Below are 16,455 nucleotides of genomic sequence, written 5' to 3' on the forward strand. Positions count from 1 at the left end.
ATCTAGTCGGGAGTGGTGCTGACTGAAAACAGATGATTTGGAGCGATTCGCGCGCCATCTGTTGGTCATTCTAAGGACTTATTGAACTACCCTCGTAATATGCTATCACCAAATTACTGTTGTCGACATTTTGACCTTTACTTTGAAAAAATCTGTGCATAAGTGTCAGGAATATACAAAAATCGAGCGCGGAGCGCGAGGTAAAGGCATTATCGAACACGGAGCGCGAGATAAAAATATTATCAAGCGCGGAGCGCAAAAACCAACCTTCGCGCGCCCTAGGCGCGCTCAAACTAGCGAGCCGCGCGCATATCGCGCTATTAGAATGTGCCCGCGGAGCGGGCGGATTTTTTTTCCAAAAAGGATTTTTTAAACTACTTTAAATTTAAAAAACTCTCATGAAACCTGTTTCTCCTCAAACTAGATAGATTAAATATCATTAATTGATTTTCTTGTAAAAAACTATGCAATACCGTCGGCACAGCACACGTTTGAATACCCTTAGGTGTCTAACACTCAGTATGCTCTTTATGTAATTTTACGGAAGTGTGCCGCCCTTTAAGGGTTAAAAAAGTTGATCGTATTATTAAGGATTTACACTAAGTACAATCAATCTCAAAAGTCGCCAATCTTCGAAATGATTGATAAAATCGACAAAAATAGACATATTATTGGTTTCTGAAAATCTTTTTGAAAATATCTAACTGCAGTTTAGAAAAAATAATTCAAGTTAAAATTGTTACATTAACAGTAATTATAATTAGGATTTTAGTTTTTGCTTTCTCTTTAGGTTTAGTAAAATTTGGACTATCGTTGTTTATAACAATAATAACTGTTTGCTTTTTAAATTAATTTTGTTACTAAAATTCACCCAAATAGAAATTTAGAGAATCCTTTTATGAATAAAATGAATACTGCATCATTAGGATTATAAAGGAATGGTAACTTTTCCCTAAAGAGAAAGGAAAAACTAAATCTTTAAATCATTACTGTTTTGAGACTGACTGTACATAGTGTACATCCTTAAATTGTTTTTACAATTTTATGTAATATTTACTTTATATTATTGTTCTCCAGCTTGTGAAAAACAGGTTTAATATGAAATATTCGCTCTTCAAATTAATTATTATCCAAAACAGGAATTATAAAAAAAATGTTTTAAAAATGAAAGAATAAACATGAATAAAAAGTAAATTTTATCCATTGTTAAAGTTTCCAATTAAAAAATCATTCAGTTTACCAAGCGTTGTTCTTAAATCTTTTAGTTTAAACTCTTTCTATAATAGGTCTTCATATTTAAGTGTACATTTTCAACTGAAAGAATTAAAAAATGCAGTTTTGAAGAATGAAACAATTGCAAAATGATTATAAGCATTCGTAATTCAAAATTTTTTATTTAAAAAATTTTTAAGTTTATTAACTGTAAATATAAATTAAAGGTTTTTAAAAAATTATGAACGATTATGAAACATTGAACAACAATACATTTTATAAAAAAATTCCAAATCTATTAAAAATTATAAAATTTACTAATATGTGCGTTAAAAATTGAAATATTAAAATTCTAAGGCTTTAAATTTTAATTATAAAACATTGAAACAAAAATGATCGTCCAACTGAAACTTAACAGCGTGGCTGCTGGACCGGGAAACGACAGTTCATTTATTTTTTGACCGAGAAGTTTGCAAATTTTAGAAGGGAAATCTGTCCCAAGTTTGATTTTAACAATTTTTAAAATAATTAGTTGAATTTTTATCTTTTTTAATTATGATGTCATTCAGTTTATAATGCGTCGTTCGAAAATATTTTATTTAAAAAATTTTAGATTTTTATTTATGAGCGTAAATTTATAATTTAAAGAATTTTAAAATTCAGTCTTGGAAGACCTAAGCAATTGAAAATTAAAAACATTTAAGATTTTCGATTTATTACAAATTTACTTGATCAGCTGTAAATATAAATTGTAAAATAATCATGGCCTAATTTAAAACAAAATGTAGATTTTTGCAGATTTTGAATAAAAAATGTATAAGATGTCTAAGAATTGTAAAAGGCTTCAAAAGAATAAAAACATTTTCTTAAGATTGCTAGAAAAATTGAGAATGATATATTATTTTGAAGAATTATTTGAAATATGAATCATTTTTAAAGATATTTAGAAGTTACGAACAACCTTTTATAATAATTCTAAATTTGAAACAAAATGTAGATATTTCAAGATCAAAATAAAATGAAGCTTTTTAGTATATCTAACCTGTCTATAATAAAAATAATTCAACTTCTATAAATTTTTCAATTTAAAAAAATGTAATCATTCAAGTTTTAATTTTTCTAGCTTAAAATTGGTTCAAATACTATAATTTAACAAACAAAAAAATTTATTGATTGATTTTTCACTTTAGAGCAATGAAAGTGATAATATGGATTCATATTTTTGAAACTGCATCTTCGAACTCAACAAGTTATAAAAGTTAAAACATTCTAAATTTTTCAATTTAAATGCATTTAATAAAAATTGATTCATTGAAAAGTGTTAGTACTTTAAATTTAATAGGTGTAAGTTATTGAACATTTGAATATTAAATTCTTGAATTAAAAAGGTTTCAAAATTCAATTTTAAATGTTTAAAATTTAAGAGTTCCATGTTGAGTGTTTTGATTTACAGTTCAGTTTTCATTAATTCAAATGGAAAATGGTTAGACTTCGAGTTCACATACCGGGAAAATTTTTTATAATTAAAACGGCCACACTAAAGTTTATAAACTATTTTCATTTTTTATGAAATTTTTAATTAATTGATTCATAATTAAACAATTGTATTGAATTTCAAATTCTATGTCCAAATATTGTTTCAGTTTAAAGTATTAATTTTTAACCCATGCAATTTGAATTTTTTAGCTAAAAAAAATAATATCTCTTTACATATTTAGTAGTATTAACTGCTAATTTAATGTTAGCAATTATAAATCAAATATGCAAAACTGAACAATTTGAAACTGTCTTGTTAAAAAAAGAAAGCCTTGAATGGATATAATTTCAGAATGCTACAATTACTCTTTGAACGTCACAATTTTAATTATTTCTTTTTGTTTAATCTTAAAGTAAAAATTCTGAACTTTGATGTATACATAACAATTGCAGAATTATTGATTTCAAATGACTTGCAATAAAAACAATTTAAGTTGTGATGTAAAAAGTATTTAGTTTTAAACCAAAATTTACTGTCGTTCCTTTTTTACTGTTTCTAACTGAAAATTGCCTCCAAATTATATAATTTTGAGCATGTCAGAAATTGTTTGAATAATTTTTCAATTTAGACCATTGAACATAATAACGTGGATTTATATTTTTTAACCACTAATATTTCAAATGTTCAGTTTATAATAGTTTAAAATTCCCAATTTTGTAGTTTAACAACCTTTAAATAAAAATTGTCCATAATGTTGACAGCCTCTATTTTATGCGTGTAAATTATTGAGAATTTAAATCAAAAAATATTTCAGATTTAATTTCAAAAGTTTAAAATTCAAGAGTTCCATACAGATTTGTTTAGATTACTTTCAATGTGAAAAGTTTCAACTTCAAGAGTAAGCATTTTTAAATTAATTATCATTAGTAATTAATCAATAATTCAATGATCATGGAAGTTTTTTTGTGATACAGAAAATAAGTTTTTTTGTCTTCTGCTGCATTTGGTATTCAATTCACGTTTTTATTGTGATTTTAAAAAAGGGCGAGAAAAGGGTGAAAGTGATTTAAAGGTTGCTTTCTTTTTCTTTGCTTGTTTTTTTAATGTCTAGGAAATTTCCTAGTTGAATTTGAATGATGCACGTTAATAAGCAATTTTAATTTTGATTTATCCTGAAATTAATTTCCTAAATCTGAACCTTTTACTTATTTTCTAATATTATTTATTTAGGATAATTTAATAAATAAAATGAAGGGTAATTTGAAAGATTTACCATCGCCTGCGATAACTTGATTGCAAACGAAGCAAAGATTGCCGAAAAGTTGATGATAATGAGTCTCGCAATAGGCAAGACCCTTTTTCTCGTAATGTCGATGTCCCAGGAAAGGTTTCTCGCATTTTGCACAAACAAAATGCTCCACGTGCCAGTGCTTTCCAAGCGCAGTGACCACTCGTTCTTCTATCGGGCGTCGACAAGCTCCGCAAATTGGAACGCCCATTTTGTCGTGGCATCTCAAGCAATATAACTCGTTCTGCAAATAATGAATAAATTTTGAATCTTTAGAAAATATAATAGAGGACTTCACTTGCATTATCAGGGTGGTCGTTTTAATAAAAAAAAATCCCGGTTCGCAAACATTTTTCAAGGTCAATGAAGTTTCAAAAATCTAACACTGAAACTCAAAAATTTTCGATTTGAAATAATAAAAACTAAGCTGCAAATAAAAACACTCAAAGTGGAAGCTACTAACACTTTTCAACTTTGCAATGCTCTAAATTGAAGAATCAATCAATTAATTAAAAAAAATATTAAATATGACATTTAAAGCAACTTTATGTTCGAAACATTAAACATTGAGCGATTACATTTTTTTATAAACTGAACACATGTTATATTAAAAGTCCAATTATTTTCATTTGAAATTGTTTAAGAAAATTTTAAATGCTTCGGAATTTTATTTCAAAATCTTGAAACATCTACATGTTGTTTTACATTTTTTCACATTTTAAATTATTTTTGAATTTTTTTTAGAACTTCTAAACATTCTTTAAAATGATTCGAATTTTTCATAAAAAAATGTCATGAAAATTATTTTAAAATTCTACCGAATTAAAAAAATTTCCTTAAAATCATCGACACTTATTTTTAATAATTTTGTAAATCTTTTTTAATCTTTTTGGAAATTCTGATAAAATTAACTTTTTAAAATAAAAAATCATTTTCAATTTTTCTAGGAAATGTTTTTTTATTATTTTAAAGCCTTTCATAATTATTATAAAGGTTCTAAATTTTTTGTTCAAAATCTGCAAAAATCTATATTTTCTTTTAAATTGGGCCGTGGGCTATTTGTACGGCAATTTCGACACGAGTAGCCGATTTGACATACAAATTAAATTTTTTTATATAGAACAATTAAAAAATTAACAATTAAAAACTTTCCTGTTGAAACAGTTTAATTTTGAACGCTAGAATCTGGACATTTTAAAGTTGTGAACTAACTCCGAAACGTCTTGTAAAATCAATTATAATTTTTTTTTAAATCTTAAAGTACAGTCAAATTTCAAAAATCATTATTAATTTATAACCACAGTTGATCAATTAAAAATGTGTTTGATCTAAAATCTTCGATTTCAACCGCTTCTAATTTTTAATTGTTCAAGTCTTTGAAATTGCATTTTTAAATTCTTTTAATTAAAATGTACGCTTAAAAATTTAAATCTAAAATGCACAATTTTTAAAGTGGAAGATTTTCAGAATCTGCACTCTAAACTGAATGATACCATATTTGAAAGGGATACAAATTTAAGCAATTATTTAAAACATAGTTAAAATCACAGTTGGACCGATTTTTTTTTAATTTGTAAAATTCTCAGTCTGAAAATAAATTGACTGTCATTTCCCGTTCAGATGTCATCCTGATTATGATGTAAAAAAGTTAGTTATTGGATCCACACCATCTCGTTTACGGCATATCCTGGTCGTGATCGTACTTCCCTCGCATCCGAATTTAATTCAACTCCACACGAAGCACAATTGTAGTGATAAGGGTGATAAACCTCACCACGGAATCGAAGGGGTTTGTCATCGATAACGCCACTAAAAAAAATTTAATTTAGTTATTTTATTACAACTATATATTTATTACAGGCCTCGGAATCAGTTCGGATATCAAAAATGGTATAAATGGTGGCACAAATTTAAAAAAAAATAGTGTCACAGTAGTGTGATAAAGTTTTTCAAGTATTAAGCGTATATGTAATCCGAATTAAACAATGTATGGTCTGAAATAAAAACATGTGCAATATAAAATTAACTTTATTTTTACGCAAAATTTCCAGTTTTCTAACCTAATATTTTGAAAGTATTAAACATGAAATTTAATTTTTATTTAAAATGTTATTCTTTAGTCTATAAATGATTTAAAATATCCTATTTATTTATCTATTTATTTATCTATTATTTATATTTATCTATTTATTCTATTCACAGTTTTTCCCTAGTCCCTGCTTTTTCTCATTTTTCCATTGATATGCGAACTGAAATAATAAAACCCAAATAAGAAAATCTGATTATTTTTGGTGTAAAGTGCATTTTTTTCAGTTAAAATGTCTACTGTCAAATTTTTTGTTAAAAAAATGTACCACTTAATTCAAAATGTTATAATTAGGTTCAAAGTTGTATCTTTTGTTAAAAATTCAAGTGTTACATTGAAAATTCGTCTTATTTTGTAGAAATTTGACAATTTTTTGTTAAAAATGCCACTGTCTGATTAAAAATTAATTTGTTTGGACTGAAAATTCAACTATGTTGTACAAACTTCAACAGTTTGGTCGAAAATTTAACTATTTGACCACAAATTTATATATTTTATTGAAAATTCTTATTTGTCTGGCAGTAAATAACTTTTATTTGCTAAAAATATAACTATTTGGTTGAAAATTGAATTACTTTTTTTAAATTTCATTTTTTGGTTGATGATCCATAATTTTAGTTCAAAATTCGTTTGTTGTTGTTGTTGTTGTTAAAAATCAATTTCTTCAACTGAAAATTTAACTGTTTTGTTAAAAAGATTGCTGATTGGTTGCAGTTTAACTTTTGGTTGAAAATTTAACAATTTGAAAGACAATTAAACTATTTGCCACAAAATCAAACTGCTTTGTGGAAAGTTACTTCTTTTTTATTGAAAATTAATTCTCTTAAATTAAAATTTAACTACTCCATTTTTTTAAAGTTGGTCTTTTTTCGTTTAAAAGTCAACTATTTAGTTTAAAAAATTGAGAAAAGAAAAAACATCAACTAAAAATTAATCAAAAGAAATTTTCACTAACATCACAGTCGTTCAAACTAATATTTAGTTGAAAATTCATCTTTTTGGTAGAAAATTCAAATATTTGGTTATAAATTTATGTCTTTTGTTCAAATTCATCTTTTTTGATAGAAAAATAATCTTCTTGGTTAAGAATTCAACTATTAGGTTAAAAATTTATGTATTTTGTTGAGAATTCTTTTTTTATTTTGTATAAAGTTGGTCTTCTGTACTGAAAATTATTCTTTTTGGTTGAAAGTTCAACTATTTGGTTGAAAATTGAACTACTTTTTTAAAGGGTATTTTTTGGTTGATGATCCATAATTTTAATTCAAAATTAATTTTTTTTCTTCTTATTAAAAATCAGTTTTATTCAGTTGAGAATCTAACTATTTTGTTTAAAATTCTGCTGATTAGTTGCAGTTTAACTTTTAGTTAAAAATTTAACAATTTGAAAGACAATTAAACTATTTGCCACAAAATCAATCTGCTTTGTGGAAAGTTACTTCTTTTTTATTGAAAATTAATTCTCTTAAATTAAAATTTAACTACTCCATTTTTTAAAAGTTGGTCTTTTTTCGTTTAAAATTCAACTATTTAGTTTAAAAAATTGAGAAAAGAAAAAACATCAACTAAAAATTAATCAAAAGAAATTTTCACTAACATCACAGTCGTTCAAACTAATATTTAGTTGAAAATTCATCTTTTTGGTAGAAAATTCAAATATTTGGTTATAAATTTATGTCTTTTGTTCAAATTCATCTTTTTTGGTAGAAAAATAATCTTCTTGGTTAAGAATTCAACTATTAGGTTAAAAATTTATGTATTTTGTTGAGAATTATTTTCTTTTTGTATAAAGTTGGTCTTCTGTACTGAAAATTATTCTTTTTGGTTGAAAGTTCAACAATTTGGTTGAAAATTTAACTATTTGATCACAAATTTATGTATTTTATTGAAAATTCTTATTTTTCTGACAGTAAATAACTTTTGTTTGTTAAAAATATAACTATTTGGTTGAAAATTGAACTACTTTTTTAAAGGTCATTTTTTGGTTGATGATCCATAATTTCAGTTCAAAATTATTTTTTTTCTTATTATTAAAAATCAGTTTCTTCAGTTGAAAATCTAACTATTTTGTTTAAAATTCTGCTGATTAGTTGCAGTTTAACTTTTGGTTAAAAGTTTAACAATTTGAAAGACAATTAAACTATTTGCCACAAAATCAAACTGCTTTGTGGAAAGTTACTTCTTTTTTATTGAAAATTAATTCTCTTGAATGAAAATTTAACTACTCCATTTTTTTAAGATTGATCTTTTTTAGTTTAAAATTAAACTATGTAGTTTAAAAAATTGAGAAAAGGAAAAATATAAAAATTCAACTGTTCTTGATTTATATCGAAAATATTTTCTTGGTTGAAATAGCAACTATTACATTTTTCTTAAGAATTCATGTTTTTTTCATTGCAGATTCAACTACTTGTTTGAAAGTTAAACTACTTTGCTAATTCATGAGAAACAGTCAGATTTAGCCCTCTTTCCACACTGTCTAACGTCGTTTCGAGAATAATCCTAAATAAATTCACGAAAAAATCTAGTCGGTAGAAAATAATTGAGATGGGAGACCCCTAATCAGTCAGACTGACACAATTTCCCGGTGTGCTTTTTTTAAATTTCATTTTTTGGTTGATGATCCATAATTTTAGTTCAAAATTCGTTTTTTGTTGTTGTTGTTAAAAATCAATTTCTTCAACTGAAAATTTAACTGTTTTGTTAAAAAGATTGCTGATTGGTTGCAGTTTAACTTTTGGTTGAAAATTTAACAATTTGATAGACAATTAAACTATTTGGCACAAAATCAAACTGCTTTGTGGAAAGTTACTTCTTTTTTATTGAAAATTAAGTGATTTGTTGAAATGGCAGACATATTATTCTAGTTAATTACGAAAGAAATTTAAAAATAATTTTCAAGTAAAAGTAAAGAAATGTCATCGCCCAAAAATCTGTCAAAATCGTGTCAATAGTGCGGTGAGTCCGAGGCCTATTATTATTTAGAATTAATTCTTTTTCAATCCTAATTTAAGATCATTCAAATTTAAAAAAAAATTAAGGTATTGAAAGATAAACCTACTGGCATTGATGACAAATGTGTTTCCCAAGAGCACCAGCTTTTATTCTAGCATTGCAAGTATGACAAAGAGCTCTTCCCTGGCATTTGATGAATCCAGCATCTGCCAATTCCCCATTACATTCTTCGCATCGGAAACATCCTGGATGCCAATTCGCGTTCATGGCTTTGATGACCCTCCCGATGACGAACTCACCTAGTCAGATTTATTTAGTATTAATCATTTCTCTTATTTCCTTAAATAAGGAGATTCTTTATGAGAGAATAATCTTACCACACTTGCCACAGCATGGAGCAAACAAGACATGGAAATCATGTTCACAGTATTTCCGTCCTTCGAATTCATAAAATATTCCCTCTGGGAATGGACGAAAACATTGTGCACATCTGAAAAATTAACATATAATTATAATAGATAGATACTTATCATAGCTGATAGTTCAAAAAATACGTCACGCTTTTTTGAAAACGTTTTCCACCCCTTATTTGGTCGAAAATTCGTTTTTTCTTAGTTGAAAATTAATTTTTTAACCTGAAAATTAAACTTACATTATTAGTTGATAAGTTATCGTTTTTAATTGGAAATTCTGAACATAAAATGTATTGATGTTCTTGTAAATTCTTCTTTTTCTGTAGAAAATTAAACTTCTTGATTAAAAGTTTAAATACCGGTTAAAAGTTGAATTTCTTTATGAAAAATTAATTTGCATTGGTAAAGATTGATCATTTTAGTTAAATTTAACTATTTGATTGAAAATTCCATCGTAAAATTTATGTATTTTTTTGTAAATTCATCTTTTTCTGTAGAAAATTAATTTAAATAATTCTTATTAACAGATCATCACATAAAGCTTGAACTCTTCAAGGTGACGTGACTGATATGAGCCCCCCCCCCCCCCATTTAGATCAACATTTGTTTTTCCAATTAAATTTAATAAGCCTCTACATTAAAACACAAAAATAATATTTAACAGACTTTACAGCCCAACACAGTCAGCACATAAGACTCATATTGAATGCAAGTGTCGAATTCTTTTAAATAAAATGAATGTATAGGTACAATATTGAATTAAATATGAAACGCTTAAAATTTCAAGTCATAGCCTTTTGTATTTTCAACAAAATAGTTGAATTATCAGCCAAAAAAGATTCATTTGTACCAAAAGAGCTGAATTTTCAACGACATAGTTGAGTTTTCAAGCTAAATAGTCGAATCTTTTGGGAAAAAAGTTGCGTTTTAAACCCGAAAATATGAACTGCCAAACAAAAATGATGAGTTTTTAATTAAATAGTTGATTTTTTGTAACAAAAAAGGATTAAACTTGAACCAGAAACAATTTATTTTCAACCAAATAGTTGCATTTGTACTAAGATGATGAATCTTACCAACAAAAATGAATTTTTAACAAAGAAATTCACCTTTCAACCAATAATGAAATTTTCAATCAAGAAGATTAATTTATTACAGAAAAAGACGAGTTTACAACGAAATATATCAATTTAACATCCAAATTGTTAAATTTTCACTTAAAAACGATCAATTTTAACCAATAATAGAAGTTAAATTTTCAGATTGAAAAATTAATTTTCAACCAAGAAAAAACAGAATTTTCAACAAAATAATTAAACTTGTAACCAAAGCGTTGGATTTTTAAAATAATTGAATTTTTTACCAAAGAGTTGAATGTTTAATCTACAAAGAAAAAATATCTACCAAATGATAGAATTTTTAAGCAGAAAAGATTAAACTTGAATAAAAAATAGTTGTATTTTCAACCAAATAGTTGAATTTTCAAGCCAAAATAATGAAATTTTAAATAAAATGTTTGAATTTTTAACAAAAATAATAAATATTTAACACAAATGTGAGTTTATAATAAATAAATTGAAATTTAAACGCAGTAGTTAAATTTTCTATCAAGGAGCTTAATTTTTTACCAAAAAATACGAATTTACAACAAAATATATCAAATTTCCACTAAATTCTGGAATTTTCAAACAGAAAACGATCAATTCTGAACGAATAATAGAATAGTTATATTTTCAGTAAAAAAATACGTTTTCAACAAAAGAAAAAAATTAATTTTCAACCAAATAGTTCAATTTTCAACAAAAAATATGGATTTTTAACTCATTAAATGATTTTTTAACAAATTGGTTCCACTTTGAACCAAGAAATAAAATTCGCAAACAAGAATATTAATTTCCTATGAAAGAAGATGAATTTACAACAAAATACTTACATTTTACATCAAATTGATGAATTTTCAATCAATTTTTAACCAATAATATAATAGTTAAATTATCAGTTAAAAAAATTAATTTTCAACCAAATAGTTCAATTTGCAATAGAAGAGATGCATTTTCAACTCATAAAATTAATGCTTAAAAAATAATTTAACTTTTAACCAACCAGTTACATTTTCAATCAGGAAATTTAACTTTCTATAAAAAAGGCGGATTTAGATTCGCAACAAAGTATATACACTTTCCACCAAATTGCTGAATTTTCGATTACACACGACCAATTTCCAGTCAATAATGGTGTACTCAAATTTTCAGTTAATAAAATTAATTTTCAAGTAAAAAAATTGAATTTTCAACCAAATAGTAGAATTATTAATCAAAAGAGATGAATTCTGAGCTCAGAATACAATAGTAATAAATAATAGTAATAAATAATCCAAAAGAATCAGACATTCCTCAAAATTGATAATTTCCAAAAATCCTGTAAGCAATATTTAAACAAAAAATATGTATTTTCGATAAATTGAATTAAAAAAACTTATGCCTCAATTAAAAGAATGAGTGGAATTATGGATTTTAGAAAAATTAATAGGTATTTGGGGAAATAAGACGATAGTGAAATTTTATATGCGCAAATCAATTATCACCAAAGAGTGGAAAATTGTAGCAAAATAACCGTTTATATTAATCTCTATGTTTTTAGTTTCAGATATTTTGTGAATTTGAATTTTTGATTGACTCTTTCCTTTTTTTCCCTCTTTTTTCTTTTGGTTACACATTAGTCTCTAATGAGACGGAAAGGAGAACATTTGGAGGTTTAATTTTGACGTATAAAATGCTTCATAAAAACACAGATTTCATTTCGATCATAAATGAATAATATAAAATATATAGTAGACTTTTAAATTGAACAGAATTAACATTCAACAAAAAATAGTTAAATTTTTGTATCGGGTTCTATTAATTCAGTCCGCATTTAGGTGACAAAAGAGGAAGTTTCTTGAAAACAGGAAAAATAAAGAGGCATTCTTCTAAAAATGGGGTAAAAAGGGAAATGTGAAAACTTACACGAAGCACTGAGGATGCCAGAGTTCTCCATTGGAATTGACGATTTTTTCATGGGGTTCGAATCCTTCTCGACAACGAGAGCAAAACATGTGATCCATTGACATTCCTGTAATCCTAAAAAGAAACAAGGATGGGCTATAAAATTATGAGATCAAAACATAACTTTTATGGATATCAAAGACAATTCAATTAGCCTTTTTAGTTCAAAATCCCTGCGATATTATTATACATGTTATGTTTATTAATGTATATTGGAAGTTAGCAACTATGAAAAGCCAATGTATTAAAACTAAGGAAACTATTTTGTTAATTTTTTATATTAATATTACTGGCTAAGTTAAAAATGATAGTATAATAATTTCAGGCTTACTATTGGCAATTATTACAATTTAAAAAATTATCAAATGTGTCTTTCGTAATAAAAATAGTATTGTCAATTTCTATTTTTTGAAACAGTCAAAACTAAAATGATATACTTTAAAAACTTGAATTTTATGATTCTGAGCGAATGGAATCAACTTTAAATATAACACGCTTGCAACTAGATACCTCAAAAAAAATTGATACAAATAAAATATATTTGATGTGCCCTGCAAATGTTGTGTAAATTCCAAAAATAGTTTAGAAATTTTTAGGTCAAATAGATTTAAAACGAAACGGTGTGGCTAAACCTATGCGGGCGTGAAGCAACTGTATAGAACTATTAACACCTACGTGAAGAACTTCATTAGAAACTTCATGAACAAAGAAATTCAAATGGGAATGTTTTAATATTTTTATAAACTTCTAAAACTAAATGTCACAACTCATATTTTATAGCACAAATTCGAGATATTTTCAAATAATAAAATTGGTTATTCAGAAAATGTAGGGCATAGTAAATTTTTTTCCAATTTTAGACTCAAAATTTTTCGGTTTAAAAAATTGAAGCTTATAGGTTTCAATTTAATCGAATTTTAAAGCTTTGGAACTTGAAAGTTTTCATAACATTCTTAACAGTTAACTCTAGTGATTTCCAAATTTTAAAGCGTTTTTAATTCGGTTTTTCCAAAAACTTGAAATGTGGAATAAAAACATAAAAAATGATACAATTAAAAATCAGAAGCCACAGAAATTAAACACTTTATTTTGAGGATCTCAAAAACATTGAAATTATTCTTCAAACTTTTTCAATTATAAAACTCTTAACTGGCAATAGCTTAATTCAGAACAATTTATGTAAAGAAGAAAGTCTATGTTTTTGAATCTCATACTGAGATTTTGAGTATTCTGAATTGATAGTCGCTCACGTATTAAAAGGCTTTCTTTTTAACATTATCTAATGTTTAATTATTTAAAATAGTATCAAATAATTTGGAACTTTATTAACCTGAAAGGATTCAATTTAAACCTTCCTAGTTTAAAATTATTTGGCTGCAAAGGGTTTGAATGGAAAATTTTATCGATTAATTCCTCAATTTTAAACGCGGGGTTAATTTGAAGTGCTATAATTTATCAAGCTTTATTTTAATTAGTCCTTACACATTTTCTATCTAAAAATTTTTTAGTTCGAACATTAAAAAAAAACACAAAATGGTCCTCAAAATAGATACATTTTTAACTACAGAAATTAACTTTCAACAAAATACGTGCATTTTCAACTAAAAAATAGAAATTTTTAACCTTAAATGGAACAGTTGAATTTAAAGTAAAATAAAATAATTTTTGATCGATTAAAAATCAATTTTCGACAAAGAATAAAAAATTAAAAATTAAATTGATGAAGCATTTTAAAAAATTTATAATTAATATTTCGCTCAAAAAATATTATAATTTGGAACCAAAGAGAGTTACATGGGTAGCCAGGAAAAATTAAATTTCTACGGTATCAGATGAATTTTTAAACCAAAAAGTCAAATTTTCAAACAAAACAGATTTCTCAATCACTTAGGAAAAAGCTACTAATCCAAAATGTGAAATTTTTATGTCAAAAATACGAAGTTTCTATAAAAGAAAGGTGAATTGTCAAATCGAAATTGTGAATTTTCAACGAGAAAAGTTAATATCAGGCCAAATAGTTAAATTTTTAACTCAAAAAGACAAACATTCAACAAAACAGTTGAATTTTAAACCAGAAGAATTGATTTTTTATTTTTAACAAAATTGTTGAATTTTCAGCAGAATAATAAAATTGTGTGTTCATTCCCTATGCTTATAAATTATACAAATAGATTTTTCGAGTTCAACTGTTTTATTTCAATAATTGAGTACAATCTCTAAAATATGTTAATTTTGTAAAATACCTTTCAGAAATTCCAATTTTTTTATGCTATCGATGTTTTCCTTTCTCTTGAAATATTAGTAAAATTCCCTACATTTCAAGTTTTTGAAATTGAATGGATCAATCACAATGAAAAATAAGGACAATATAAAAAATCAGAAAATCATGAGAGCAATACAAAGTCAGGACATCTCCTAAGTGTTCTGAATTTATATTCGGTCAAGTATTAAAAGGCTTTCTTCTTACAATTATACAATTTTTAATTATTTAAATTAGAAGGAAATAATTTTGAATTTTCTTAAAACGAAATTGTTCATTTTAACCTCTTTTCTTTTTTAAAGTCATTTAGCTATAAAGGATTTGAATTAAAAATGGCAGTTTTTAACAATTTCACGTTAGTGTATACCCATATTTTAGTGTATTTACCTATAGTTGTGTAAGTATTCTAAAAAGCGAATGAGGTTAAAGAATCGAAAATATAAACAAGTGAATTGGGCGCAGCAGAAAATATTAAACAATAATGAATAAAGCACTGTGCTGCAACAGATGCATAACAAATTGAGTCGAGCTTCGAGCCTACTGTAAAAAATAAATATAAATAACCGTGCGATGAAGTCATTGCCGAAAATAGGAAGCTAGGCTTACCCAGGCATAATCAGATGTAAGAAATTTTCCTAATCTGGAGAAGGACTAGTAAATCTGTCACTACAGCACTCGTTTTCTATTATTTCCTGTCGAAATAAATAGGAAAATATACGAACACGAGACAATTTTGACACTTTTCATTTGGCACTCATACTCCACTCACTAATTAATTTTTACACTTTTAATACATTTTGTTTTAACTGGGTATACTAAACCAACACATTCTTGGATATAACTGAAAGTTGTAACTGTAAATAGTCTCCAAATTACCTTTTTTATGCCGTTTTGGAGTAAAACACGTTTGACACTTGGAAATTGGATTCACTTTTCACTCAAAGTTAACCTCCACGCCCACACCACACTAATTCATCAGGAAATTAAACAGAATTTCTCTTGTGTGTACATTTGGAGCAGCTATATGAATGTATAATTGGTGTAAAATGAATGTAAACTGGCGACCAATAGGATGTCAGAAATGCATCTCTGCCCTTTTCAAGACTTTCGTGGAAAACTGGATTTTGACAATTTTAAGCTTTTAACGTTTCAACTGGAAACATAACCTTAATATTTTTTAAACATAAACATAAAAAAACGTTTTAAAGCATGAAATTATGTACAAAACCTACAAAAATGTTTCCGTAATCGGAGTAAACCATATATCTTTATTTATAAACTATATATTTTAGGTTAACCTTGAACGCCTTGACTGAAGTGTTGACCAATCGGGACATAGTTTTCTGTGAAGTGTTGAGTCTGCGCAGATGAAATAATTTAAAATTACATAATTTTAAATTTGAAAAATACAGCCTTTATTTTGAAACGATGATAACTGAACTTTACAAAAATTGAGTCAACATATTTATATAAACAACATATAAATTTCGGCACAAAATATCGCAGCAGCGATTTATTTATTGATACTAGCATAATATTTAATTAAGAAAAATTTTAAAAATTAAATTCAACCATTTTTTTTTAAACAAATGAAACATGTCGAATAACTATTTATTTCTTTACAGTTTTTTAACACTAACAATAGAGCCAAAATTAAATTCTGATATCTGAGAACAAGGAAATAAGTATATCAGTTTGTTTTTAAAGGCATATCAATAAA

General features: G+C 25.9%; 1 protein-coding gene across 3 annotated transcripts in view; it reads right to left on the reverse strand.

Annotated features, from left to right (window-relative positions):
• Positions 1 to 15,968, reverse strand: part of LOC117171240 (LIM and senescent cell antigen-like-containing domain protein 1) — a 20,004-nt gene extending 4,036 nt beyond the window's left edge. Inside the window, exons 1-7 of one of the 3 annotated variants that reach the window (XM_033358350.1) lie at positions 15,612 to 15,968; positions 15,342 to 15,427; positions 12,437 to 12,550; positions 9,396 to 9,508; positions 9,125 to 9,317; positions 5,645 to 5,786; positions 3,963 to 4,221 (exon numbers count right to left, since the gene is read on the reverse strand). In XM_033358350.1, the coding sequence (XP_033214241.1) occupies positions 3,963 to 4,221; positions 5,645 to 5,786; positions 9,125 to 9,317; positions 9,396 to 9,508; positions 12,437 to 12,550; positions 15,342 to 15,349 (829 nt within the window). In that variant the 5' untranslated portion in view covers positions 15,350 to 15,427; positions 15,612 to 15,968. Of the gene's footprint in view, positions 1 to 3,962; positions 4,222 to 5,644; positions 5,787 to 9,124; positions 9,318 to 9,395; positions 9,509 to 12,436; positions 12,551 to 15,122; positions 15,180 to 15,341; positions 15,428 to 15,611 lie in introns of those variants that run through there. The other 2 variants (XM_033358351.1, XM_033358352.1) reach the window with 2 other exon arrangements.
• Between the last annotated feature and the right edge of the window lie 487 nt (positions 15,969 to 16,455).

This window comes from Belonocnema kinseyi, chromosome 4 (genome assembly GCF_010883055.1).
Source record: "Belonocnema kinseyi isolate 2016_QV_RU_SX_M_011 chromosome 4, B_treatae_v1, whole genome shotgun sequence".
Classification (NCBI taxonomy): Eukaryota; Metazoa; Arthropoda; class Insecta; order Hymenoptera; family Cynipidae; genus Belonocnema; species Belonocnema kinseyi.